Below are 24,796 nucleotides of genomic sequence, written 5' to 3' on the forward strand. Positions count from 1 at the left end.
TTACGGTGCCAGGTGTAGAATAAAAAAAATAAAAATAAGGGCTATAGGTCATGGTCGTAAGTATGGGTGGTCGCCAGTACGGGTGGTCGTAAGTATGAGTGGTCGTAAGTATGGGTGGTCGTAAGTATGGGTGGTCGCAAGTACGGGTGGTCGCAAGTACGGGTGGTCGTAAATACGGGTGGTCGTAAGTCGAGCCGGTCGTAAGTAGGATGTTACCTGTATTATTATTATAAACAAATGTAACTTCTATTCGATCAAGAAGAGAAATAATCTGACATTTTAATTAGCATTTAAATACATTGTCTTCACACTAAGGTTGTATTTACATCTAAAACCATAAAATCCATCATTTAAACCTTAAAAAGAAAGTTTTCCCATCCTTGGTGTCAAAGTATTTGCAATTGATTCTCGGTCAGCAGCTCTCACATTAAATCCAGACTGGAAACGGCAGCATGGAGCGCCTGCGCATATTCTGCCGAGAGAGCGACAGAGAAGCGTCGCCGTTAGCCGTGTTTACCCACAGAACTCGCCCGGCGATGGCCGTCGGCATCCAAACGTTACCTTTAGGATTGTTGTGGAAGATGCAATTGTTGGCGCAGGTGCTAGGATGCGAATCCCAGAAAGACGACGCGCAGCAGCACAGCGGCGGCAGATCCAACTTTTTGTTAGCCATTCGCTCCCTCACTTGGGATCTTAGAGCGTCGACGTATCTGTTGATAAATCGATAGCGATTGATTATACGTCGAATATAGTTCAGTTTTGCATGCATGACCAGTAAACAATCTGCATTGATGTTGACATCTTGTAGCTTATTATTTGTTATTCGTGTCCTTAGATATCACCCAATTGATGCTATATTGCTTATTCACGGAGCTTCATATACGCTTCATATGCCGTGTCCTTCACCAGTTTCATCGCTTACGGCTCGAATTGATACGGAAGGATTTCTTTAATCGATGGCAAACATTTATGCTTTCCTCTTCAGAACTATTTGAATCATATTCATAACTGGATGAGTAACAAGAAAGCATCTTCTCCCAATCTGAACTCTCTGAAGCCATTGTTTTGATTCTGGAGCAAGGCAGTTTGTGAAGAAGTTTCCTGACGTGATGTCACAAACTGGGGGCGGGACTTTCTGAAACTCTCCAGTTTTGAGCTCATTAGTGGCAGTTTTGGGCAACTTTAAGTCATTTTTATTGGTGGTTGACTAAAAATATCAGCCTGCATGTTTTGGGTATTGTAGATGCTAGAAAACGTTTCTCTCATGTCAGTTAGGAAACGAAAAAAAAAAAATGGTGTCGGTTGTCCTTTAAATTCTCGACTAGAAAACACAAAATGTATCTTAGCGTGAGGCCATCTAACCTGCTGGCCGCCGTGCCTTTCTGCGTCTCTCGTCTTCGATTCTTCAGGTCGGCCGCTCTTTCCTCCTCCAGCTTGAGGCGCTCCAGGATGAGCATCTCGCGTTCTTCCAGTCGCTGGCGGACGTGCGAGAGTTCCCGCATGCGCTCCAGTTGCCGTTCTTCCTCCAGGCGGGCTTTTTCTTTGGTAGCTTTGATCCTTCGGGGTGAGAGAGAGAGGAGAAAAAGAGGTTAAGGGATTTGTTTTTGGGGAGTCGCCTTAATGAACCAACAGCAACACTCATTTGAAATTTTCTGTCGGTTGGCTATCAAACTGACTAGCTGTCTATTAGCTATCCAACTAACTAGCTGGTTATCTAGTTGGCTATCTATCTATTGACTAGCTATTAGCTAGCTAGCTTTCTATCTATTTGAGTTACTTCCGGGTTGACTGAACGCTGGCGCTGACTCTCAAGGTCACTTTACAGTCACAGGATTAGTTTTTCTGTGGGTGAGCAGCGGAAGCCACACTCGCCAGCGTTCATTCAACCCGGACGTAACTCGGATAGAAAGCAGGCTAGCTAATAGAAAGCTAACAGATAGCTAGCTAGGCCTTTACTCAACCTGGAAGTAACTGAGATAGAAAGCTAGCCAGCTAATAGATAGCTAAGTGGCTCAGATAGAAAGATAGCTAGCTAATACATAGCTAGCTAGGCCTTCACTCAAACCGGAAGTAACTCGGATAGAAAGATAGCTAGCTAATAGATAGCTAGCTAGGCCTTCACTCAAACCGGAAATAACTGGGATAGAAAGCTAGCTAGTTAATGGGTAGCTAGCTAGGCTTTCACTCAACATTATTTTTTTATTTAGATTTTTTTGTTGTTGTTTTTACCGCAAAATGGCGCCGCAACAGCGGCGAAAGCCGCTCCTGTATTTCATTTTTCTACTTCTTCCTTTCCTTTTATCACTTTGCTGCTGTGTAATGTAAATTTTGTCCACTGCAAAACTAATCAAGGCTAATCTAATCCAATCCCGACGTGATTTGTCGTCACCTGGCCGTCTTCTTCATGTGTTTCCTGTGCTGGTTGTTTTCTTTCACGCGCTGCCGCTCGACATTCATGAAATGGCGGCGATGCATCAGGAACTGCGATAGGTGCTGTTAAAAAAAGTAAATATAAAAAATGTATTTATTTATTTGTTGATTTATATTTTGATGATGGAATGCTACCTGTCTTCTCAGCTCCTCCTGGTTTCGCAAAGGCCACAAAACTGCGTCGGCCCGCGGATCAGATGCGTCCCACCCGTGTGCGGTTGTCTGAAACACATCAAAATCATATTACAATCTGAGGATGTGATTTTATAATAATAATAATAATTTTAATCGATTGTCACATTTATGTTCCCATTCTTGATGTTTATATCCTCATGCTATCCAGCTAGCTTTTGAGCTATCTCTATTAGCTAACTGGATAGCTTTCTAGCTATTTGAGTTATTCTAGCTAACTTTCTAGCTATTCGAGTTATTTCGGGTTGAGTGAACGGTAGTGCGTGTGGCTGCCGCTGCTCACCCATAGAAAAAACAGATCCCGTGACTGTAAAGGAACCTTGAGAGTTTTGAAAGGCGCTCGGAAATTAAATGTATTATGATTATTTCTTTGCCGTTGAATAGCTGGATTCTTCTTTCTCCAAAATGGCAGATTTGATGGGAAAAAAAAGTACCTTTAAAAACTTCCTTAAATAGCAAAGGGAAGAACGAAAAGGGGATAAACATCACATGCAGTCTCTTTGGCTGACGTGATACGAATTATTTAAAGAAAAGTGAAGTTCACGGGGACAACAAGGGATCCCAGACGTCCGCTATTTAACAGAATTCCGCTCAAGGTCACTTTACGGTCACAGGATCATTTTTTTTCTGCAGGTGAGCAGCGGCAGCCACATGCGCCAGCGTTCACTCAAGCCGGAAGTAACTAAAATAGATAGAAAGCTAGCTAATTAGCTCACAGGTAGCTAATAGATAGCCAGCTATACAGCGAGCTAACTAGGTAGACAGCCATATAGCTAATAAATAGCCAGCTACATAGCTAGCTAGCCAGACAGCTAATATATAGCGAATGGATAGCAAATAGATAGGCAGCTAGGTAGCTAGCTCGATAGCAAATAGACAGCCAGCTATGCACCTGGCTAATAGATAGCAAATTGATAGCAAATAGATAGCCAGCTAGGTAGCTAGCTAGATAGGAAATGGATAGCGAATAGATAGCCAGCCAGGTAGCTAGCTAATAGAGAGAAAATGCATAGCCAGTTAGGTAGCTAGCTAGATAGGAAATAGTAAAGCAGATGGATAGTAAATAGATAGTAAAGCAAATGGATAGCAAATAGATAGCCATCTATTAGCTATCTAGCTAGCTTTCTATCTACTTGAGTAACTTCCGGGTTGAGTGAACGCTGGCGCATGTGGCTCCCGCTGCTCACCCACAGAAAAACTGATCCTGTGACTGTAAAGTGACCTTGAGAGTTTTGAAAGGCACTTAGAAATGAAATGGATTATTATTATTATTACTACTATTACTATTATTACTACTACTGTTATTATTATTATTATTATTATTATTATTATATTTCATACCGGCCGGTGATCTTGAGATAAAGAGGAACTAAATGAGTCAGAAATTCATCCATCCGGCGAACATGTGAAAAGGTGACGATTGAGTGCGACTGCACACACCATAACAGATTTGGCAGCGTTTGCCGGGTATCGAAATTGGTCGCTTGTGTATTCATCTTCCTCTTCATCATCATCTTCATCATCATCATCATCGTCGTCTTCCTCCTCTTCCTCCCTCAGGACGTCACATTCAGTCATCTGTTGAATACAATGAGCATTTCATACATCACATGATGTTTAGCATTTAAAAAAATAAGGAACAATTGGAAGCTTGGTTGTGGTTGAGGGGACACGTCATACTCACATGTCTGGTGAGGGAGATCTTCCAGTTGTCGGCGGAAAGTTCCGGCGTCTCATTGGTGGACTGACTGGTCTGGCAAGCTGCTAATTTGAGTCGGACTTGACGGGTATAGTCGCGGGACTGGAAATGTTTTGAGAAATATACGCTGGGTGTTGGTAAAGCTTGAGTGGGCTATCTATTAGCTGGCTATCTTTTATTTATCTATTGGCTACCTAGCTAACCAGTCAGGCCGGGCTGGCACTATTTGGCTTCATCTCAATTATGCGTTAAACTAGGTGGCTAGCTATCTAGCTAGCTATCTATTGGCTATCTACAAGCTGACTGGCTAGCTTTCTATCTGTATTTAATAGTGGCATTCAGTGTATTAGCTAACTAACTATCTTGCAAGCTAGCTATTAGCTATAGAGCTATTTAGGTGGCTAGCTATCTAGCTAACTATCTGTTGGCTATCTATTAGCGATCTACTAGCTGGCTGGCTAGCTAGCTTACTATCTGTATTTAATAGTGACATTCAGTGTATTAGCTAACTAACTATCCGGCTATCTAACTAGCTAGATATTAGCTAATGAGCTATCTAGGTGGCTAACTATCTAGCTAGCTATCTACTAGCTGGCTGGTTAGCTTTCTATCTGTATTTAATAGTGACATTGAGTGTATTAGCTAACTAACTATCTAGCTATCTATCTAGCGATTATCTATAGAGCGATCTAGGTGGCTAGCTATCGAGCTAGCTGGCTGGCTTTTATCTGTATTTAATAGTGACATTCAGTGTACGTATTAGATAACTAACTATCTCGCGATATAGATAGCTATTAGCTATTGAGCTATCTAGGTGGCTAGCTATCTAGCTAGTTATCGGTTGGCTATCTACTAGCTGGCTAGCTTTCTATCTATTAACTTCTGGTTTGAGTGAACACTGGCGTGTGTGGCCGCCGCTGCTCACCCACAGAAAAAAAGTATCCTTTGACTGTAAATAATAATAATAATAATACATTTTATTTCAAGCGCCTTTCAAAACACCCAAGGACACTTCACAATAAAAACAATAGAACACAGCACATAACAATAAAACCATAAGTAAAATGATAAATAATAAAATAGAGAGAATTAGACATTGAAAGCAATTTTAAACAAATGGGTTTTGAGATGAGCCTTGAAAATAGGGAGGGAGTCAATATTACGGATGTTGGGTGGGAGTGAATTCCAGAGTTTGGGAGCAGAGCGGCTGAAAGCTCTGCATCCCATCGTGGTGAGACGGGCAGAGGGCACATAGAGGTGAAGGGAGGATGAGGATCTGAGGGACCGAGAGGGAACAGAGATTTGAAGCAGGTCAGAAAGATAGGGAGGAGCAAGGTTATGGATGGCTTTGAAAGTAAACAGAAGTATTTTGAATTCGATACGATGTTTAACCGGTAGCCAGTGGAGTTGCTGGAGTACAGGGGTGATGTGGTGAAAGGAGGGTGTTTTGGTGATGATCCGGGCTGAAGAATTTTGGACGAGTTGGAGTTTATGGATAAATTTCTGATTGACACCGAAGAGGAGTGCGTTGCAATAATCGATGCGGGAGGTGACAAGACTGTGGATAAGGATAGCAGCGGAGTGAGGGGTGAGCGAGGGACGGAGACGGTTAATATTACGGAGGTGGAAATAAGCAGACCGAGTAATGTTATTAATATGGGAGTGAAAGGAAAGTGAGCTATCGAGGATGACACCCAGACTCTTGACCTGAGGGGAGGGGGACACGGTAGAACTGTCAATGGTGAGGGAGAAACTGTTAGTTTTGTGGAGGGTGGATTTGGTACCGACAAGAAGAAGTTCAGTTTTTTCACTGTTGAGCTTGAGAAAGTTATGGGAAAGCCAGGATTTAATTTCTGAGAGGCAACATGAGAGGGATGAAGGTGGAAGAGAAGCGTCGGGTTTGCTGGAGAGGTAGAGTTGGGTGTCATCCGCGAAGCAGTGAAAATGAATGCCAAACTTACGGAAAATATTGCCAAGAGGAAGTAGGTAGATAATAAAGAGAAGTGGCCCCAGGACAGACCCTTGAGGCACACCAGAGGACACCGGAGAGGACCGTGAGGTGAACGAGTTGATTTGGATGAATTGTGCGCGATCAGAGAGATAGGAGTGAAACCAGCGGAGTGGGGTGTGGCTGATGCCTAGGGTGGAAAGTCTGTCGAGAAGGATAGGGTGGGAAATGGTGTCAAAAGCTGAGGTCAGGTCGAGAAGAATGAGGATGGAGAGTGAACCGGCATCGGCTGCCATAAAAAGATCATTCGTGATTTTTATGAGAGCCGATTCAGTACTGTGGCGGGGGCGGAAACCAGACTGGAATTGTTCGTAGAGGTTATTGTGAGTGAGGTGTGAGTGAAGCTGGGAAACAACTGTCTTTTCAAGAATTTTGGCGATGAATGGAAGGTGGGAAATTGGACGTAGGTTATTGAAATCGTTTGGGTCTGAGCCAGGTTTTTTCAAGATTGGAGTGACAGCTGCGGTTTTGAGTGGGATAGGAACAATTCCAGTTGATAATGAGGAGTGAATAATAGTAGAAATAAATGGGAGAAGAGAGGGTAGGCAGGACTTGATAAGGATAGTGGGGAGGGGATCGAGTTGACAGGAGGAGTTCTTGGATTTAGTGATAATGTCTGAGATTATAGAGGGATGTGGGAGTGCAAAAGCGGAAAAAAGTTTGGAAGGAGTAGAAAGGCTGGGAGAAGGGGGACGGACAGAGGACCCGAGGTGCTGATGGATTTTGTTGATCTTTTCGCTAAAAAACATCAGCAGAGTGTTGCATGTCTCAGAGGAATAAAAGTGTGAGGGGAGAGAGATAGGAGATTGTGTGATTTTGTGATAGAGGGAAAAGAGGGCCCGAGAGTTACCAGAATTTGAATCAATGAGTCCAGAGTAATAAAGCGATTTTGCGCGTGAGATAGAGTCCTTATAAAGGGTAAGGTGAGTTGCATACATGTCCTTGTGGATAGTGAGCCCGGACTTTCTGTAAAGTCTTTCAAGTTGGCGAGTCTTTGTCTTGATGGAGCGGAGATGGGGGGTGAACCAGGGTGCAGGTCGGGTAAATTGAACAGACCGGGACTTTAGAGGAGCAAGGGCGTTGAGGGTGTTCGTGAGGTCCGCGTTGTACCGGGAGACAAGTTCATCAGGAGAAGAGTTGTGGTCCAGAGTCAGGGTGGCAATCATCTCAGCAAGGGTGGCAACGTTGATGTCCTTGATGTTGCGATATGTGATGACACGGGGTGGTTTGGGGAGAGAGAGAGTGATGGAAACATTGAATGAAACCAGGAAATGGTCTGTTATAGGGATTTCATCAGCTGTGCAATTCTTAGGGGTAAGGCCAGACATGCAGATGAGGTCCAGGGTGTGGCCTTTTATGTGGGTGGGAAAATCCGAGAATTGGTGCAGACCAAGGCTGTCGAGTGAGGAGGTGAAGTCTTTAGTGAGGGGAAGAGTGGAATTGTCCATGTGGATGTTGAAGTCTCCGAGAATAATTATATTCGGTGACAGGGTGGAGAGGTGTGTGAGGACCTCAGAGAATTCTTTTAGAAAGTCACAATGTGGTTTTGGTGCACGGTATACAGTGGCTATGATGGTGGGTGAGGGTCCAGAAATTTTACACGCAAGACATTCAAAGGATTGGGTTTCCTGGATAGAAACTTGAAGGATTCTCCAGTTCTTGCGGTAAAGTATCGCAAGTCCACCTCCGCGGCCTGAGAGGCGGGGCTTAGCAATGTAAACAAAGCCTGGTGGAGTTGCGCCATTGAGCTCGGAGAAGTCTCCCGCCGTTTGCCAAGTCTCAGTTATACAAAAAAAGTCAAGCTTACGGTCAATTAGGATGTCTTGGATAAGACACCCCTTTCCCGTAAGCGAGCGGACGTTGAGGAGGCCGAAGTTGACGCTGGTGGCGTCCCCACGACGAGGCGCATTAGCCGACCTAGCCAGGCCGGCTAACATACGGTGGTCGATCTTGCGGCTACTCCCTCTGCGCGGCTGGCGGACGGATGACCACAGGGAGGTGATATCCTTGGAGCCATCGAGGTGAAAGCCTCGACGTGATCCGCGGTGGATATACCTCCGTGAAGGGCGACGAGCGATTTCCGGAAACCGGAGAATCGCCGGTGGCACGCTCGTCCATCGGGAGCGGAACTTCAGCAGCTCCGCCGCCGAGTACTGTAGCCGCCCAACAGGTCGATGGAGAAGCGCCATGATATTCACCAGCAACACACAGAGGGAGGCAGCGGCCAGGTAGCCCTCGACAGCGGGAACAGGTGGGTGGAGATGATAACGCGGCTTCGTCAGTGATCCGGATAAGCGACCGGAATCATGCGATGGATCGATAGCCAACGTTCGTTTGGTGACTGTCTGGTAATTCCAGAGGTTCGTGAACCATAAAAAAGCTAAAAAGAGGTTTAAAAGGCTAAAAGAAGGTAAAAAACAGGTAAAAAACATTACGCGGGAAAGCAGCGGCAGCCAAAGCGCGCCAGCGTCCGCTCGTCCCGGAAGTGGACGACAGTGTGTAAAGTGACCTTGAGAGTTTTTAAAGGCGCTTGAGAGTTTTTAAAGGCGCTTAGAAATGAAATGGATTCTGATTTTTCTTCCGGCTTTTTTTTTTCTCCATTCATTCATCTCTATAGCTTTACTCGTGACGTCGGGTGTGCCCCAGAGCTCTGTCCTGGGGCCTCTCTCACCTCTTCCATCGCAACTGGTCATTCATCTTCAAGAATTTCGACTTTGAACTGTCTCAATTTAATGAAATCTCAGATCAGCGTCTACTGTACCTCATTTATGTTTGTCTTCCCTGGCACGCGATGTTGTATCGGGATTCCTCTGTTACCAGGACCCTGCGCAACAGTTTAGAAGATGCCGTTAGTACTGAAGAAGTACAGATACCTCATTTCCTTACAGTCCAAAAACTAATGTCAAAGACCGCGCAGTATGTTACCGTGGAATGTGCATCCTGAAACCCCCTCTTGCTCATTGCAGCCACACGACGACGCACTTCCGCTTGAAATCTTCGCAGGCTCTGTTCATTCTCCCTTTGCTTCTCCGCCTGAAGCTCGTCAGTGTAAGAAGCTAAGTCCTAATGTGAAATTAGAACAAAAGTTAGTGGGATGCATCTGCGATTTTTTTAAACTCGTAACTGCGTAAAAATTCGGTGCGATTTGTTGCAAACAGTTGCATTCAACAAGGCACTCACACAAGGATGCTCCTCGAATTCCTGACCGTCTTCTACCCAGGCTCCCACGGCCACAACCGCCTGGTTCCTCTCGGCTAACACTTTGTTAGCCCGTTGCGCTTTCCTCTGCTTGTTGTTAACAACTTTCTCTCGAGTCTTTTTCGCCGTCGTCGTCCGGGTGGCTAACATTGTTGCTAAGAGGCTCGCCCGTGGTGGAAACGTACGAGTTCTAAATCGAACGAGGTCCGGTGGGGTTGATTAAATGTCGCGTTTGCTCTGTTTTGTTGGTTAAAGAGAAATATGAAACGGTAAAATGACATTTCATTGTGTCAAAACGACATTAAAGAGATTCGAGTTTCGCTCGCTGGGGATTTCTTTTCTTGGTTAAGCATCACCACGGCTCACTGCTGCCCCTTAGCGGACCGGAGTTGCAATTCAACATTTCTACCTCGTGGAGAAAAAAAAAACAAGTTCCAGGTCACGTGTCCCATGACTGCTTACTGCTGCCCCCTAAGGGACCGGAGTTGCAATTCACCACTACTAACTCGAAGGAAAAAAAAAATCACAGTTCCGGGTTACATGTTGCTTTCTGACGACAATGACGTCACATAAACACGTTTGGTTCACGTTTTTTTATTATTAAAAATAGGGCAATATTTCATCACAAAGTTTCATATGTAAAGATTACTCTGAGGGTCTCTGGTTCGGATAATCTTGCGCAGGGTGTCAGAGGTTGGACATGCATCCAACTAAAGGGGAGGAAAAAAATAAATAATAGAAATCACCTTGCTGCTGTGAAATGTACATTTATCCACTGTGAGAATAATAAAGGCAAATCCAATCCAATAATAAATATAATAAATAATAATAATACATTTCATTTATAATCACCATTTAAAATTCTCAAAGTCACTTGACAGTCACAGGATCAGTTTTTCTGTGGGTGAGCAGCGGCAGTTCACTCAACCCAGAAGTAACTCAAACAGATAGAAAGCTAGCTAGCTAGCTAATAGATAGCTAATAGGCAGCCAGATAGATTTCTAGCTAGCCAATAGATAGCTAATAGCCAGCCAGCTACATTGCAAGCTAGCTAATAGATAGCGAATAGCCAGCTAGCTATTCGCTATCTAGCTAGCCGTCCGCTATCCAGCCAGCTAGATAGCCTTTTCTTTTCCTTAAATATACATTTGGGAGTCTAACTAACTAACTAACTAACTAACTACTAACTAACTAACTTAAAATAACGAATTTCGTTTCTAAGCGCCTTTCAAAACTCACAACTCAAATAGAAAAAAAGCTAGCTATCTAGCTAATAGCTACCTCGATAGCTACATATCTAATAAATAGCTAGCTCGATAGCTAGCTAGATTTTAGCTATTTTTCTGTGAAGACATTTGCAATTCCGACTGACGTTACAGATCTCTGTCAAATTAGGCTCCGATCAACTCAAGCGTGAAGATATAGGAAGTGCAAATCACCTTTATGGACTGACAAAGCTTGCCGAGGACCGGCTTGTACGTCTCCATGGTAACCGAATCTGTGCCGATGACATCACTGAAGCACTGGTAGACAACGGCAGAGATGCGGTGAACTTGGCAATGGTTCAATACTTTAAAAAAAAAACAGCCAGTAGGAAATTCCATTAAATAAATTCCAACTATTGAACTTTGATGATTATTTTTGAGATCATGACATGTGAAAAACCTGCAGCGGGAACTCCGTTGAGTATGTTTGGTTGCTCCAGCAACGGGCACACAGTTGGTCCATTAAAGATGGCGGTATGGAGGGAGCGCAGGAACGGCGCCGAGCTGCCGCAGAGGTAATCGGCGCTCTTGTAGTCGGCCATGGGGCTATCCGACAGGATGGTCACGTGCAGGTTTCGGTGCTGCAGGCAGTCCAACACCTATTAAAAAACAGTAATAATAATAATAATACATTTCATTTATAACTCAAATAGAAAGAAAGCTAGCTAGCTAGCTAGCTAATAGAAAGCTAGCTAGCTAGCTAATAGATAGCTATCGAGATAGCTAGCTAGGTATATACTGTATGTAATAGATCTTTAATAGATAGCTAATAAATAGCTAATAGATAGCTAGCAAGCCAGCTATATAGCTAGCTAGCCAGCTAATAAATAGCAACTAGACAGCAAATAGCTAGCTCGCTTGAAATAAGGGACAGGCAAGACCCGATACCGGCTGACAATATCAAATAATAATAATAACAATTTGTCTTTTCCACTCTGTGACAATAAGGCGCTCTAAAGTAGCCACGGCACATTAAAATGGCTGTCTGATCAAATATTTTAGTTCCCATTTGCTTTTATGCTTTGGCGATGTGCGCACATTTACCTTTTCTGCCCATTGAAACTGCTGATCTTCCGCAACGTAGCATGTCAACTGGCAGACAAGAACCTATAAAAAAACCGCAGAATACATTATTATTATTATTATTATTGTTGTTACAATTGTCCTTGAGAGTTTTGAAAGACGCTTATAAATGAAATGTATATTATTAATTATTATTATTATTATTATTATTATTATTATTATATAGCTCGCTAGATAGCTAGCGAGCCAGCTACATAGCAAATAGATAGGCACTTATAATGACTTTGATAAACATAATAAACACGAAAACGCCAAGCTGAGACGTTCCATGAGTATTATTATTTTTTTAACTCACAGACGGCTCATCACTGTGTCGGAAGAAGATGCACTCAGACTGCTCGCCGCTTCTTGTCCTCTCATTCCATATGGAAGCATGTCCCACCGTGTCCCACTTTTCCGAGGTAAGGACGTATGCTGATAGAAACCCTAGTAGAGACCAGATGTCAGTTTGGAAGAGGAGTTGTGGTGGTCTTGTTCGTGTTATTTATGCTCACTGGAAGCATTGTGTCCCACAGCGAGGATGAAGTGAGAACATGTCAGCTTGTCCCCGGATTTCAGGACATCACATATCTCGGGATTCCAATGGAGACAAACTTCCCTGATTAAAAAAAATACATGTAAGAGTCAGGGGAATCTGAAAAATCAAGAAAAAGTACAACTAAACAACATTAAAAGAGACTTAATCAACTTGAAATTGACATTGTAATTTCTTACAAATAGTTGTAACTTTGGACGGGTTCACAGAGAAGAGAGCTATCAAATATCTGGTGAGTGATGTGGGTGTCATGGAAATCACGTTAGCGGCTAGCTTTTAACTGGTGAATGTCATAATTCGGCGTCTTGATGATGAAACGGGCGAGTTGGAAATTTCGTAAAGTGAACGGATTGATATTTGCGTCTCGTGATGGGATTATCGACTTCATAACTGGGTAAATTGTCAAATAATTGTTTATCCTACGAGTATTTGACAAAACTACGTTACAGTTATGCTACGGAAACCCCTGGTAATTAGTTCCAATTGTAGGGGAGTTGCACGATAAATCTCCTTGTCTGTATTAATCGGGAGTATTGATTTTTGCTTAATCATAGCATCACCCCTCCCATCGCCGATAGGGTTAGCTAGCGCTATGTTTACCTCTTTTCCTCAAGTTCTTTACGAATTTGAGCGTCTTCTTCGTTCTCATCGAGCGTCTCTTCGTCGTCATCGTCTTCCTCCACAGCACGATAGTAAACGGTGACAACCTCGCCGAAAAACGTGGCCATTGCCCAGCCAAAATTCGAGTTATGGGAGTTGTTAGCGGCAGAGTACCGGACCGGAAGTACTTCCGGGTGTTTTCCGCAAGTGTGAATCTTTTCAAAGTAAGACGTTTTAAGTCCCAGACTAGAAGTACTACGCGTGTCTCCCGTAAGTACCAATCTTTGCCCGAGAGTAAACGGTCACAACCTCGCCCAAAAACGTGGCCATTGGCCAGCCAAAATTCGGGTTAAGGCAGATGTTAGCAGCAGAGAACCCGACCGTAAGTTCTTCCGTGTGTCTTCCGCAAGTACTCATTTTTTAAAAGCAACAGTTTAAGTCCCAGACCGGAAGTACGTTCGCGTGTTTTCCGTAAAAACCATTATTTTCCAGCCTAAGTAATTGTTCGACGATTCTAAATGTTATTTTAATAACAAGTCGTGTAGCCTTTTGCTGTATTTGAGGTACGGTTTCTTTTTTTAACAGCCAAAATATCATCTTATGTGTGTGACGGTGAGCATTACATCCACATGCATCATATGACAAGCAATGTAAACAAAATGAAGCATGAGCATTTAAGATGGACAGATACGTTGTTTTAACTTCTTGTACAAATATTTTTTGCATTACATTTACATTAGTACATTACGGTAGTTTGCCTTAAAAGTCTAATCAATTCTTATCTTCAAGTCAAAAACATGCATTTCTATTCAAAAATAAAACTCATTTGGCAAGCCTGAATTTATTTTTTGTTTTTTGAAAAACAAAAATACAGTGACACACACATTTTTATATGTTACACATGGGCATCATTAGAAAAAAAAAAAACACCTCTAAAACTGTGAAATTAGAAGTCCCGACACATTCCAAGTGTCATTGTCTTGCTGAATAAATTGCGCCTAAGCCCTCAAAGGGGTTTGGGCATGTTGGTCACTTCCTCCAGACACTCGTTATACGCCTCCAGATAATCTGCATGAGGTTTAATCAAGATCACGCAGGTGGGTTTTTTTGATCTTGCAGATGCGCCCAAGTCCTGTAGAAAAGGATTCGCCACAAAACCTCTTGATGTGATAGATTCCACAACAGAATTGTGAAGAGCAACTCACCACTTTGGAAGGGACATAGGCATACGGCAGGTTTTTGTCCTCGCACATGATGGGAAGGTGGCAGTAGACTTCGATGGGGAGAGTGTCGCCGGCTAACAGCACGATGCTACATGCGAGACAAAACACCAGAAAAATTGAGCTAAAAAAAAAACTAGCATCAATGTTGTTGAATAGAGTAGATTAAATAGTTGCATATACATGCGTTGTATACTGTATTTTTATGGTTTGCACTATGTACAGTTCTTTTTATTGAACATTTTTTGTGTGCAGTTGTACAATTCAGTCTTCTTTGTACATGCAATACGTACTTTGTTATTTTCTTTTCAACCCCGACCCCACAGCCCTTTCAATTTTGTTGCTGTAGATTGCAAATGTCCCCACTGTGGGACTATTACATGGGCCATGTCCCAATACAGTGCCATTTTATTTCATGATGAAAATATGGAAGTACCACTGCAAAGTTTGGGCAACAACAATAACGACTCACCCTTTCTCCCCTTTTGTAATGAACTTCTGAACTTTTTTCACTCCTCTGTGGATGTTTTTCAATTTGGACGCTGAAAAGACAGGCGACATTTTAAAACACATAAATACAAACCTAAACGAATCAAAATAAACATCTTGCCATTCAAAGTCGTGCTAAAAAGCGCCGCGAATTTAAAGCTCTAGAAAGAGAATTAAACTAGGCATAAAATAAACAATTTGCCCGGTTAAAGAGTAAACGTTACCCTTTTTGACGCATTTGTAGAGTTTCTTGCTGAGTTTCCTGGTGGCCATAGGCTGGGCGATAGCGTTCACGTTAGCGACCAACTCCTGGTAAGTCTTCTCGGATGTCTCGTGACCGCTGGCCGCCGGAACGTCTTCGGCGTCGGCCGCCGCTTTCTCATTTTTCACCTTCGTCATACCCGATATTCCAAAATCCAAAACCGATCGTGATTATTTAATTTAGTTGGCAGGTTAGCATCTTGCTAACTGTGTGAGGCTGACGGTAAAAACACACGTGCTTGGGCTTCTACTTTTTCTTTGTAAACGAGGCTGAACGCACCACAGCGCCCTCACCGGATCGGAGGCGCAACAACAACAACAAGATACAGTACGAAACCCCAAATAAAAACAAATGGGATTCCTAAAAATATAATAATAATAAAATAATGAAATAACATAATAATAATAATGTACTGTGTAGATTAGTTTCAGATTTGTTTGCATTGCAGGTGCAGCAACTCAAATTTAATTGGATAAATAAAATTTCATACAATTTCATAAAAAAAAACAATTTATGTCTTATACTACTACTACTAGTACTACTACTACTACTAATAATAATCATCATCATAATCATAATAATAATAATCCATTTTATTTCTAAGCGCCTTTCAAAAGGCTCAAGGTTACTTTACAGTCACAGGATAAGTTTTTCCGTGGGTGAGCAGCGGCAGCCACCCGTGCCAGCTTCTCTAAAACCCGGAAGTAACTCAAATAGAATAGTAAGACAAATAGATAGAAAGCTAGCTAGCTAGCAAGTCAATAGATAGCTAATAGCCAGCAAGCTAGATAGCTAGCCAGCCAGATAGCTATTGTACGGTATTACAGAAAAGACAGAGAATAGACTTAGAAAGCATCTTCTCAGAATCTGAACTCTCTGAAGCCATTGTTTTGATTCTGATTTTTTTTTAACTCATTCCACTGCGTAAAAATTCGGTGCGATTTGTTGCAAACAGTTGCATTCAACGACAAGGCACTCACACAAGGATGCTCCTCGAATTCCTGACCGTCTTCTACCCAGGCTCCCACGGCCACAACCGCCTGGTTCCTCTCGGCTAACACTTTGTTAGCCCGTTGCGCTTTCCTCTGCTTGGTGTTAACAACTTTCTCTCGAGTCTTTTTCGCCGTCGTCGTCCGGGTGGCTAACATTATTTTAATAACAAGTCGTGTAGCCTTTTGCTGTATTTGAGGTATGGTTTCTTTTTTTAACAGCCAAAATATCATCTTATGTGTGTGACGGTGAGCATTACATCCACATGCATCATATGACAAGCAATGTAAACAAAATGAAGCATGAGCATTGAGCATTTAAGATGGACAGATACGTCGTTTTAACTTCTTGTACAAATATTTTTGCATTACATTTACATTAGTACATTACGGTAGTTTGCCTTAAAAGTCTAACCAATTCTTATCTTCAAGTCAAAAACATGCATTTCTATTCAAAAATAAAACTCATTTGGCAAGCCTGAATTTATTTTTTGTTTTTTGAAAAAGAAAAATACAGTGACACACACATTTTTATATGTTACACATGGGCATCATTAGAAAAAAAAAAAACACCTCTAAAACTGTGAAATTAGAAGTCCCGACACATTCCAAGTGTCATTGTCTTGCTGAATAAGTTGCGCCTAAGCGCTCAAAGGGGTTTGGGCATGTTGGTCACTTCCTCCAGACACTCGTTATACGCCTCCAGATAATCTGCATGAGGTTTAATCAAGATCACGCAGGTGGGCCTTTTTGATCTTGCAGATGCGCCCAAGTCCTGTAGAAAATGATTAGCCACAAAACCTCTTGATGTGATAGATTCCACAACAGAATTGTGAAGAGCAACTCACCACTTTGGAAGGGACATAGGCATACGGCAGGTTTTTGTCCTCGCACATGATGGGAAGGTGGCAGTAGACTTCGATGGGGAGAGTGTCGCCGGCTAACAGCACGATGCTACATGCGAGACAAAACACCAGAAAAATTGAGCTAAAAAAAAAAACTAGCATCAATGTTGTTGAATAGAGTAGATTAAATAGTTGCATATACATGCGTTGTATACTGTATTTTTATGGTTTGCACTATGTACAGTTCTTTTTATTGAACATTTTTTGTGTGCAGTTGTACAATTCAGTCTTCTTTGTACATGCAATACGTACTTTGTTTTTTTTCTTTTCAACCCCGACCCCACAGCCCTTTCAATTTTGTTGCTGTAGATTGCAAATGTCCCCACTGTGGGACTATTACATGGGCCATGTCCCAATACAGTGCCATTTTATTTCATGATGAAAATATGGAAGTACCACTGCAAAGTTTGGGCAACAACAATAACGACTCACCCTGTCTCCCCTTTTCTAATGAACTTCTGAACTTCTTTCACTCCTCTGCGGATGTTTTTCAATTTGGTCGCTGAAAAGACAGGCGACATTTTAAAACACATAAATACAAACCTAAACGAATCAAAATAAACATCTTGCCATTCAAAGTCGTGCTAAAAAGCGCCGCGAATTTAAAGCTCTAGAAAGAGAATTAAACTAGGCATAAAATAAACAATATGCCCGGTTAAAGAGTAAACGTTACCCTTTTTGACGCATTTGTAGAGTTTCTTGCTGAGTTTCCTGGTGGCCATAGGCTGGGCGATAGCGTTCACGTTAGCGACCAACTCCTGGTAAGTCTTCTCGGATGTCTCGTGACCGCTGGCCGCCGGAACGTCTTCGGCGTCGGCCGCCGCTTTCTCATTTTTCACCTTCGTCATACCCGATATTCCAAAATCCAAAACCGATCGTGATTATTTAATTTAGTTGGCAGGTTAGCTTCTTGCTAACTGTGTGAGGCTGACGGTAAAAACACACGTGCTTGGGCTTCTACTTTTTCTTTGTAAACGAGGCTGGACGCACCACAGCGCCCTCACCGGATCGGAGGCGCAACAACAACAACAACAAGATACAGTACGAAACCCCAAATAAAAACAAATGGGATTCCTAAAAATATAATAATAATAAAATAATGAAATAACATAATAATAATAATAATAATAATGTACTGTGTAGATTAGTTTCAGATTTGTTTGCATTGCAGGTGCAGCAACTCAAATTTAATTGGATAAATAAAATTTCATACAATTTCATAAAAAAAACAATTTATGTCTTATACTACTACTACTACTAGTACTACTACTACTAATAATAATAATCATCATCATAATCATAATAATAATAATCCATTTTATTTCTAAGCGCCTTTACAGTCACAGGATACGTTTTTCCGTGGGTGAGCAGCGGCAGCCACCCGTGCCAGCTTCTCTAAAACCCGGAAGTAACTCAAATAGAATAGTAAGACAAATAGATAGAAAGCTAGCTAGCTAGCAAGTCAATAGATAGCTAATAGCCAGCAAGCTAGCCAGCCAGATAGCTATTGTACGGTATTACAGAAAAGACAAAGAGAATCGACTTAGAAAGCATCTTCTCAGAATCTGAACTCTCTGAAGCCATTGTTTTGATTCTGGAGCAGGGCAGTTTGTGAAGGAGTATGCTGGCGTGACGTCACGAACAAGGGGGCGGGACTTTCTGAATCTGTCCGGTTCCGAGCTCATTTTGTGGGACACTTTAAGTCATTTTTTATTGGTGTTTTGCATTTGACTAAAAATATCAAACTGCGTGTTTTGAGTATTTTAGATGCTATAAAACGTTTTTCTGATGTCAGTTAGGAAACAAAAAAAAAAATGGTGTCGGTTGTCCTTTAAACAACAAAATGGAATATTTGAATGCAGTTTGTCAGTCGAGCGAAGGCGTAGGCCATGGGAGCTTCAGGGCAAATAGTCATATTCATCCGTGTCCATCTGGTAGATGTTGTCCACGGCCGCAGTTTGGTGGTGCAGGTGCAGAGACGACGACGTGGAGCTGAAGTGCACGAAAGGGACGCTCGGAAGCCGCTGATGACTGCAACACACGTTCGGCGAGGGCCAAATGAGTTGATTTGATGAGCAAGTTGGAGTCGGGAAAACCTCAAATGCAATCAATTGTGTTCATGGAACGCAAGTTGAAATTTGATTATTTTTATTTTTTTGCAGTACAAATACTGCACTGTACATGACGAGGTATTCCTTTTTTTTGGTTGCATTTCAGTGATACTGCTTGAAAACATACATTGCAACGGAGTCATTTCGCACTAGCTTTCTATCTATTTGAGTTACTTTCAGGTTGAGTGAAGGCTGGCGCGTGTGGCTGCCGCTGCTCACCCACAAAAAAAAATGTATCGTTTGACTGTAAAGTGTCCTTGAGAGCTTTTAAAGGCGCTTAAAATGTAATGTATTATTATTAGCTAAAATAGAATAAGAATAAGAATAATGTTATGTACTGTGTGTGTAGATTAGTTTTGTGTGATTTGTTTGCATTTAAGATGCAGAAACTCAAATTTAAATGGATAAATAAAATGTCATAAAAAACAATTTATGTCTTATAATGATAATAATAATAATAATAATAATAATAATAATAATAATAATAATAATAATAATAATAACCACAATAATAATAATAGTATTATTAATATTATTAATATTAATAATCAAAAACCTGTATTCGTCCAACAATGGGGAAATTTGCTACTACTACTACTACTGCTGCTACTACTACTACTACTAGTAATAATAATAATAATAATAATAATAATAATAATAATAATAATAATAATAATAATAATAATAATAATCAGAAAACCTTTATTCGTCCAACAATGGGGAAATTTGCTACTACTACTACTACTACTACTACTACTACTACTACTACTACTAATAATAATAATAATAATAATAATAATAATAATGATAATAATAATAATAATCCATTTCATTTCTAAGCGCCTTTCAAAAGTCTCAATGTCTTTTTACAGTCACATGATACATTTTTTAGTGGGTGAGCAGCGGCAGCCACACGCGCCAGCCTTCACTCAACCCAAAAGTAACTCAAATAGATAGAAAGCTCTCTAGCTAGCCAACAGACAACAAATAGATAGCCAGCTAGCTACTTAGATAGCAAATAAATAGCTATCCAGGTCTCCAGCTAGCTAGTTAGATAGCAAATAGATGCTAGGAAGATAAGGTATGGCAGACTTTTGTTTGTTGTGGTTTGCATTTTTTTTTTCTCTCTCCTGGTTTCCTCGAATTGTTCGACACGACGTGACTCATCTGCGGCGGTCTGAGCCGCGGTTGTCGACGCATACTGGAGAGATGTCACTTAAGACACGTTAAGACATTGCAAACACGTCAAAAGCATCAATGTGTGGAGTCACAACATCAAACTCACATTTTGCTGAGACGCCGCCGTCTTCTACCTGCAGACAAAGACAAAAAAAAAAAACCAACTAGTAGGTTGCAATTTACATTTCATATCGTCTATGTAAGCTCTCTGTCCTACAAGAGTGATCCATCGATGAAAAGGTTTCTTCAGCAGTCATCTGTACTTCTTTGAAGGTGTCGGACGTTTCGCTTCTTATCCAACAGGCTTCGTCAGCGAACTAAAATCTTTTGCTGGTAGTTTCGGCACGATATATATAGCACTACTCGGTTGTAAGTCGGATGTTACATGTATTCTGAGGGTCCTGCAATTTGATTGAAAATGACTAAAACCCTGGCACTGGAGTGGACACATTTTTTGCACATTGTCTGGCAGTTAATTTTGATGCTGGAAAAAAAAGTTGAATCTGCATATTTTCAAAATAAAATAAAGTTTCTCAAATATGGAAGTCACAAGGAAGCTGCTGAGACAAAACAAACGAAAACTTACCAACGATGACGATGATGACGATGACTACGGCAAAAAAGATGAGCCCAAATAGGACGCCGATCGCAACCATTGACCTTGGGATGTCACGATTCTGATTGTAAAGACAAAAAAAATGTCACATTTCTTCATAAAAAGCCCCGATTTGACATCACATGGTAAGCAGAGCTGCAATGAGTTTTGTCAAACACACCGATGAAGGAAAACACTGTGCAAACAAGTTGCGAGAAAAAAAAATGTCAAATTGTGAAAATATTTTGAATTGTGACAAAATAAAACAGGCATCCCCTTGAAATAACTTGCGGTGTTCCTCAAGGCTCTGCTGTTAGCCCCCTTTGAGTTATACATATTGGGTGTCCAGTCTTTTGTATACATGAACAACTGACCTCGGATTTGGTTTTGATGTCGATGGAGGAGGAGGAAGTTGGGAAGTTTTCCAATGAGGTCATCTGAGCTGAAAAAAACACACAAAAAAACAAGGAAGAGAAAGTCGACCGATTTAGCGCAGCTGCGTCAGCTTTATATACTGATATTCGCAGACGAATATATCGCAGCGATCACAAGTATCAAAAAGATAATCCGGAGAAGATTTAAACCCAAATAAAAAACGTTTTTTTCCAACGTCTTTAAAAGGATTCCGCCATTTTGTGTGTTTAAAAGGATTCCGCCATTTTGTGTGTTTGAAAGGATTCCGCCATTTTGTGTGTTTGAAAGGATTCCGCCATTGTATGTGTTTGAAAGGATTCCGCCATTTTGTGCGTTTGAAAGGATTCCGCCATTTTGTGTGTATGAAAGGATTCCGCCATTGTATGTGTTTGAAAGGATTCCGCCATTTTGTGCGTTTGAAAGGATTCCGCCATTTTGTGTGTTTGAAAGGATTTCGCCATTTTGTGCGTTTGAAAGGATTCCGCCATTGTATGTGTTTGAAAGGATTCCGCCATTTTGTGCGTTTGAAAGGATTCCGCCATTTTGTGTGTTTGAAAGGATTTCGCTATTTTGTGTGTTTGAAAGGATTCCGCCATTTTGTGTGTTTGCCATACCTCCTGTACTGACAGCAGAAACTCTCTCCGCAGACATGTCCATCATTAAAGTTGTGCTTTCAGCGGCTGAAACACACAAAAAAATATTTCAATAGAGTCTAAAAAAATTTTTTGGAGCATAAACTAGCGTCAGGTTAACGCCTCACTTGCTCTAAATGAAGAAAACGGAACATTTTGAATTTTTTTTAAGGTTCAACGCCACCAGTATGTAACCTGAAGTAAAAAAAATAACATTTTCTTCCAAGATAAAATCATATTTTTTATAATATTGAAGTCTAAATTTAACCATGGACGGTCCTATTTTATCATGGGACTTTTTTTTCTGAATTCTCCCAAAACTCATTTTAGCTTAATGCTAACACACAATGTAAAACAACATCGACGGGCTAACAAAATTAGCATCGATGTGACAGTGATTATAAGTTTTTACATTAAAAAACACTACACATACATCTGAAATAACGTTATATTTAAAGGACAACCGACGCCTCCGGACAAGTTGTGTCCATAATTTGTAAAACAGATTCAAATGACTTCTACTGAGTGCATTTGATAAAGATTCCACCGCATATAGCTATATTTTACGTTTTAAGACTCGCACTGAATATTCAGGAAGTCTTGTTTTTGAGTTGGTGATGAGTCCGTATGTGACGTCACTAAAGGAACGCTCCTGACCGAGAAAGCGACACACAATGCATTTTGGGTACTTTGTTTGGTCTGAAAACAAAATCATGTTGATCCGTGTTGATGGCGAAATTAGAAGGAAAACACATAAATAACGCGATGGTGAATCGTTGTGTCCTTTAATATTACTCATGATATGACCTTTCTCACCATCCACCACGATCAGCTCGATGGACTGTTTCTCATCATTGAACAACCCAGGCACCTGCACCCGGCAACCGTACACACCGGCGTCCTCCTTCCTGGCGTCCAAGATGGTCAACGAAACATTGCCGTCCTCCAACCGGCCCAGCAGCTCGTACCTGTCGCCTATTTCCGTCACGCTCAAACCGTCCGTTTGAGCGATCCGCTCACCGCAGCCATTTATCGGCAATGCACCACGGCTCCAGCAGACCCATAAAGATCCGTGTTGGGTGATGTCATACGTGCATGATAACGTGACATTATGACCTGTGATGCCCTTCACGGATGAGGAGTTGGACTTGCAGACTGTGAAACAGAAGGAGAAATAGTGAGTAACCTAGTTGCTGTTTGCATAGTAAAAAAAAAATCACGTTGCTTTGATGCTATCTGATGGGATATTGATGCTAAAGCTATATCGACAAAAGTAGTCATTTAATAATAATAATACATTTCATTTATAAACGCCTTTCAAAACTCTCAAGGACACTTTACAGTCACAGGATATATTTTTTTCTGCGGGTGAGCAGCGGCAGCCATACGCGACAGGGTTCACTCAACCCGGAAGTAACTCAAATAGAGAGCTAGCTAGCTAGCTAGGTACAGTAATAATAATAATAATAATAATAATAATAATAATAATAATAATAATAATAATACATTTCATTTATAAGCACCTTTCAAAACTCTCAAGTACACTTTCCAGTCACAGGATATTTTTTTTCTACAGGTTAGCAGCGGCAGCCACACGCGGCAACGTTCAAGTCACATCTCTTCCCGGGAAAAAAAAAAACCTGAATCTGGTCATGCTAAAATTAAATCTAATATCCACATTTCTGTACTGGAAATCGCGCAGCTAAGAGAATCAGGATTGAATGAATAAAACAAAACACTTTCAATAAACAGGATTACATTTCTTTTCCTTTTTTTTCTTTGTCATTTTCATAAAAAAAATGAAACATTTTCTTCCAAGATAAAATTATATTTTTTATCCTATTGAAGTCTAAATTTAAACAAAAAAGGTCATAATTTATCTTTTATACTGACTGGATTCTGCCAAAACTCATTTTAGCTTAATGCTAACACGCAATATAAAACTCCATAGACGGGCTAACAAAATTAGCATCGATGTGACCGGGATTATAATAAAATAAAACACCTTCAATAAACCGAATTACATTTCTTGTTATTTTTTTTTCTTTGTCATTTAAAAAAAAGCAGATTACCTGAAAGGAGGCAATAAAGTAGCACCGCGCTGAAGCGTGTCCTCATTTTCACGTGTTAGGGGCCACAATCATCATCATCATCGTCGTCGGACACTTCCAGTCCGAGATTGTGTTGAGCGTGCAGATGACGAGTCTTGTTTTTTTTTTTTTTTTTAAATTGCGAACTTTAGTTGAGAAGCAACGTGAGCACACATGACTCAATCGGCTTCCTGTGGAGCAAAAAGCCTTTTGGTTTCACTTCTTGATAGTCTGCTGCGCCACACACACACACAAAAATAATAAAAAATAAACTAAATAAATAAAAACATAAAAACATAAAAAAACAAAAACTAAAAAATAAAAAATAATAATAAAAAAAATAAAAAATAAAAATAAAAAATAGAAAATAAAAAAAATAAAATAAAAACAAATTTAAAAAAATAAAATAAAAAGTAATTTAAAAAATAAAAAATACAAGATAAAAAAATAAATAAATAAAAAATAAAAAATAATAAAATAAAATAAATAAATAAATAAACAAATTAAAAATAAAAAACTAAGAATCAAAAATTAAAAAAAATAAAAAATAAAAAAGTAAAAAATAAAGTAAAATAATATGAATAAATTAATAAATAAATAGATAAATAAATACATATATAAATAAATAAATAAATAAAACAAAACAACTTTCCTTATCTACTAGTAGACATTAGAAAAAAAGAAATACATTGAGTTGAAAATCAATGTTGTATTGATTGAGGGATGTATAGAGTTCACTCATTCATATTTTTCTCATCAACTGGCCCAAAATAGAAAAAAGGGAAATTGAACAAAAAAAAGATTTGTCCACAAAAGATAAGAAAAAAAGAAAAGGTGTTCCAAAAAAGAGAGTTAAAAAACTTTCAAAAAAAAAAATAAAAAGACTTGTTCTCATTATGA

General features: G+C 40.5%; 5 protein-coding genes across 8 annotated transcripts; all 5 read right to left on the bottom strand.

Moving 5' to 3' along the window:
• Positions 1 to 258: 258 nt before the first annotated feature.
• ccdc15 (coiled-coil domain containing 15) lies at positions 259 to 9,898 on the bottom strand. Its single transcript, XM_089017499.1, has 10 exons — positions 9,510 to 9,898; positions 9,255 to 9,392; positions 9,091 to 9,153; positions 4,307 to 4,423; positions 4,063 to 4,200; positions 2,566 to 2,652; positions 2,390 to 2,493; positions 1,363 to 1,557; positions 562 to 710; positions 259 to 472 (listed from the first exon to the last, which is right to left on the bottom strand). The coding sequence occupies exons 1-10, from the start codon at positions 9,675 to 9,677 to the stop codon at positions 423 to 425; spliced, it is 1,209 nt and encodes a 402-aa protein (XP_088873625.1). The 5' UTR covers positions 9,678 to 9,898; the 3' UTR covers positions 259 to 422.
• A 203-nt stretch (positions 9,899 to 10,101) lies between these two features.
• Positions 10,102 to 13,212, bottom strand: psmg1 (proteasome (prosome, macropain) assembly chaperone 1). Its single transcript, XM_089017600.1, has 7 exons — positions 13,011 to 13,212; positions 12,370 to 12,473; positions 12,171 to 12,301; positions 11,837 to 11,899; positions 11,193 to 11,391; positions 10,967 to 11,097; positions 10,102 to 10,237 (listed from the first exon to the last, which is right to left on the bottom strand). The coding sequence occupies exons 1-7, from the start codon at positions 13,136 to 13,138 to the stop codon at positions 10,160 to 10,162; spliced, it is 834 nt and encodes a 277-aa protein (XP_088873726.1). The 5' UTR covers positions 13,139 to 13,212; the 3' UTR covers positions 10,102 to 10,159.
• Positions 13,213 to 13,826: 614 nt separating this feature from the next.
• Positions 13,827 to 15,243, bottom strand: LOC148886781 (H/ACA ribonucleoprotein complex subunit 2-like protein). Its single transcript, XM_089017602.1, has 4 exons — positions 14,944 to 15,243; positions 14,703 to 14,772; positions 14,216 to 14,321; positions 13,827 to 14,142 (listed from the first exon to the last, which is right to left on the bottom strand). Exons 1-4 carry the CDS (start codon positions 15,116 to 15,118, stop codon positions 14,017 to 14,019), a joined length of 477 nt encoding a protein of 158 aa, XP_088873728.1. The 5' UTR covers positions 15,119 to 15,243; the 3' UTR covers positions 13,827 to 14,016.
• Positions 15,244 to 16,438: 1,195 nt separating this feature from the next.
• Positions 16,439 to 17,834, bottom strand: LOC148886782 (H/ACA ribonucleoprotein complex subunit 2-like protein). The gene is made up of 4 exons (XM_089017033.1): positions 17,549 to 17,834; positions 17,308 to 17,377; positions 16,819 to 16,924; positions 16,439 to 16,745 (listed from the first exon to the last, which is right to left on the bottom strand). The coding sequence occupies exons 1-4, from the start codon at positions 17,721 to 17,723 to the stop codon at positions 16,620 to 16,622; spliced, it is 477 nt and encodes a 158-aa protein (XP_088873159.1). The 5' UTR covers positions 17,724 to 17,834; the 3' UTR covers positions 16,439 to 16,619.
• A 338-nt stretch (positions 17,835 to 18,172) lies between these two features.
• LOC148886783 (hepatitis A virus cellular receptor 2-like) lies at positions 18,173 to 24,144 on the bottom strand. 4 transcript variants are annotated; one of them, XM_089017073.1, is made up of 8 exons: positions 23,879 to 24,144; positions 22,775 to 22,961; positions 22,614 to 22,714; positions 21,789 to 21,854; positions 21,135 to 21,202; positions 20,752 to 20,842; positions 20,272 to 20,299; positions 18,173 to 18,906 (listed from the first exon to the last, which is right to left on the bottom strand). In XM_089017073.1, the coding sequence occupies exons 1-8, from the start codon at positions 23,922 to 23,924 to the stop codon at positions 18,774 to 18,776; spliced, it is 720 nt and encodes a 239-aa protein (XP_088873199.1). In that variant the 5' UTR covers positions 23,925 to 24,144; the 3' UTR covers positions 18,173 to 18,773. The 4 variants fall into 4 exon arrangements, with proteins under 4 accessions (XP_088873199.1, XP_088873200.1, XP_088873197.1 ...); XM_089017074.1 differs by having other exon boundaries at positions 22,623 to 22,714; positions 23,879 to 24,142; XM_089017071.1 differs by having other exon boundaries at positions 22,614 to 22,961; positions 23,879 to 24,143.
• Between the last annotated feature and the right edge of the window lie 652 nt (positions 24,145 to 24,796).

Source organism: Hippocampus bargibanti, linkage group LG16 (assembly GCF_051943395.1).
Source record: "Hippocampus bargibanti isolate YZ-2025 linkage group LG16, ASM5194339v1, whole genome shotgun sequence".
In the NCBI taxonomy this organism is placed as follows: Eukaryota; Metazoa; Chordata; class Actinopteri; order Syngnathiformes; family Syngnathidae; genus Hippocampus; species Hippocampus bargibanti.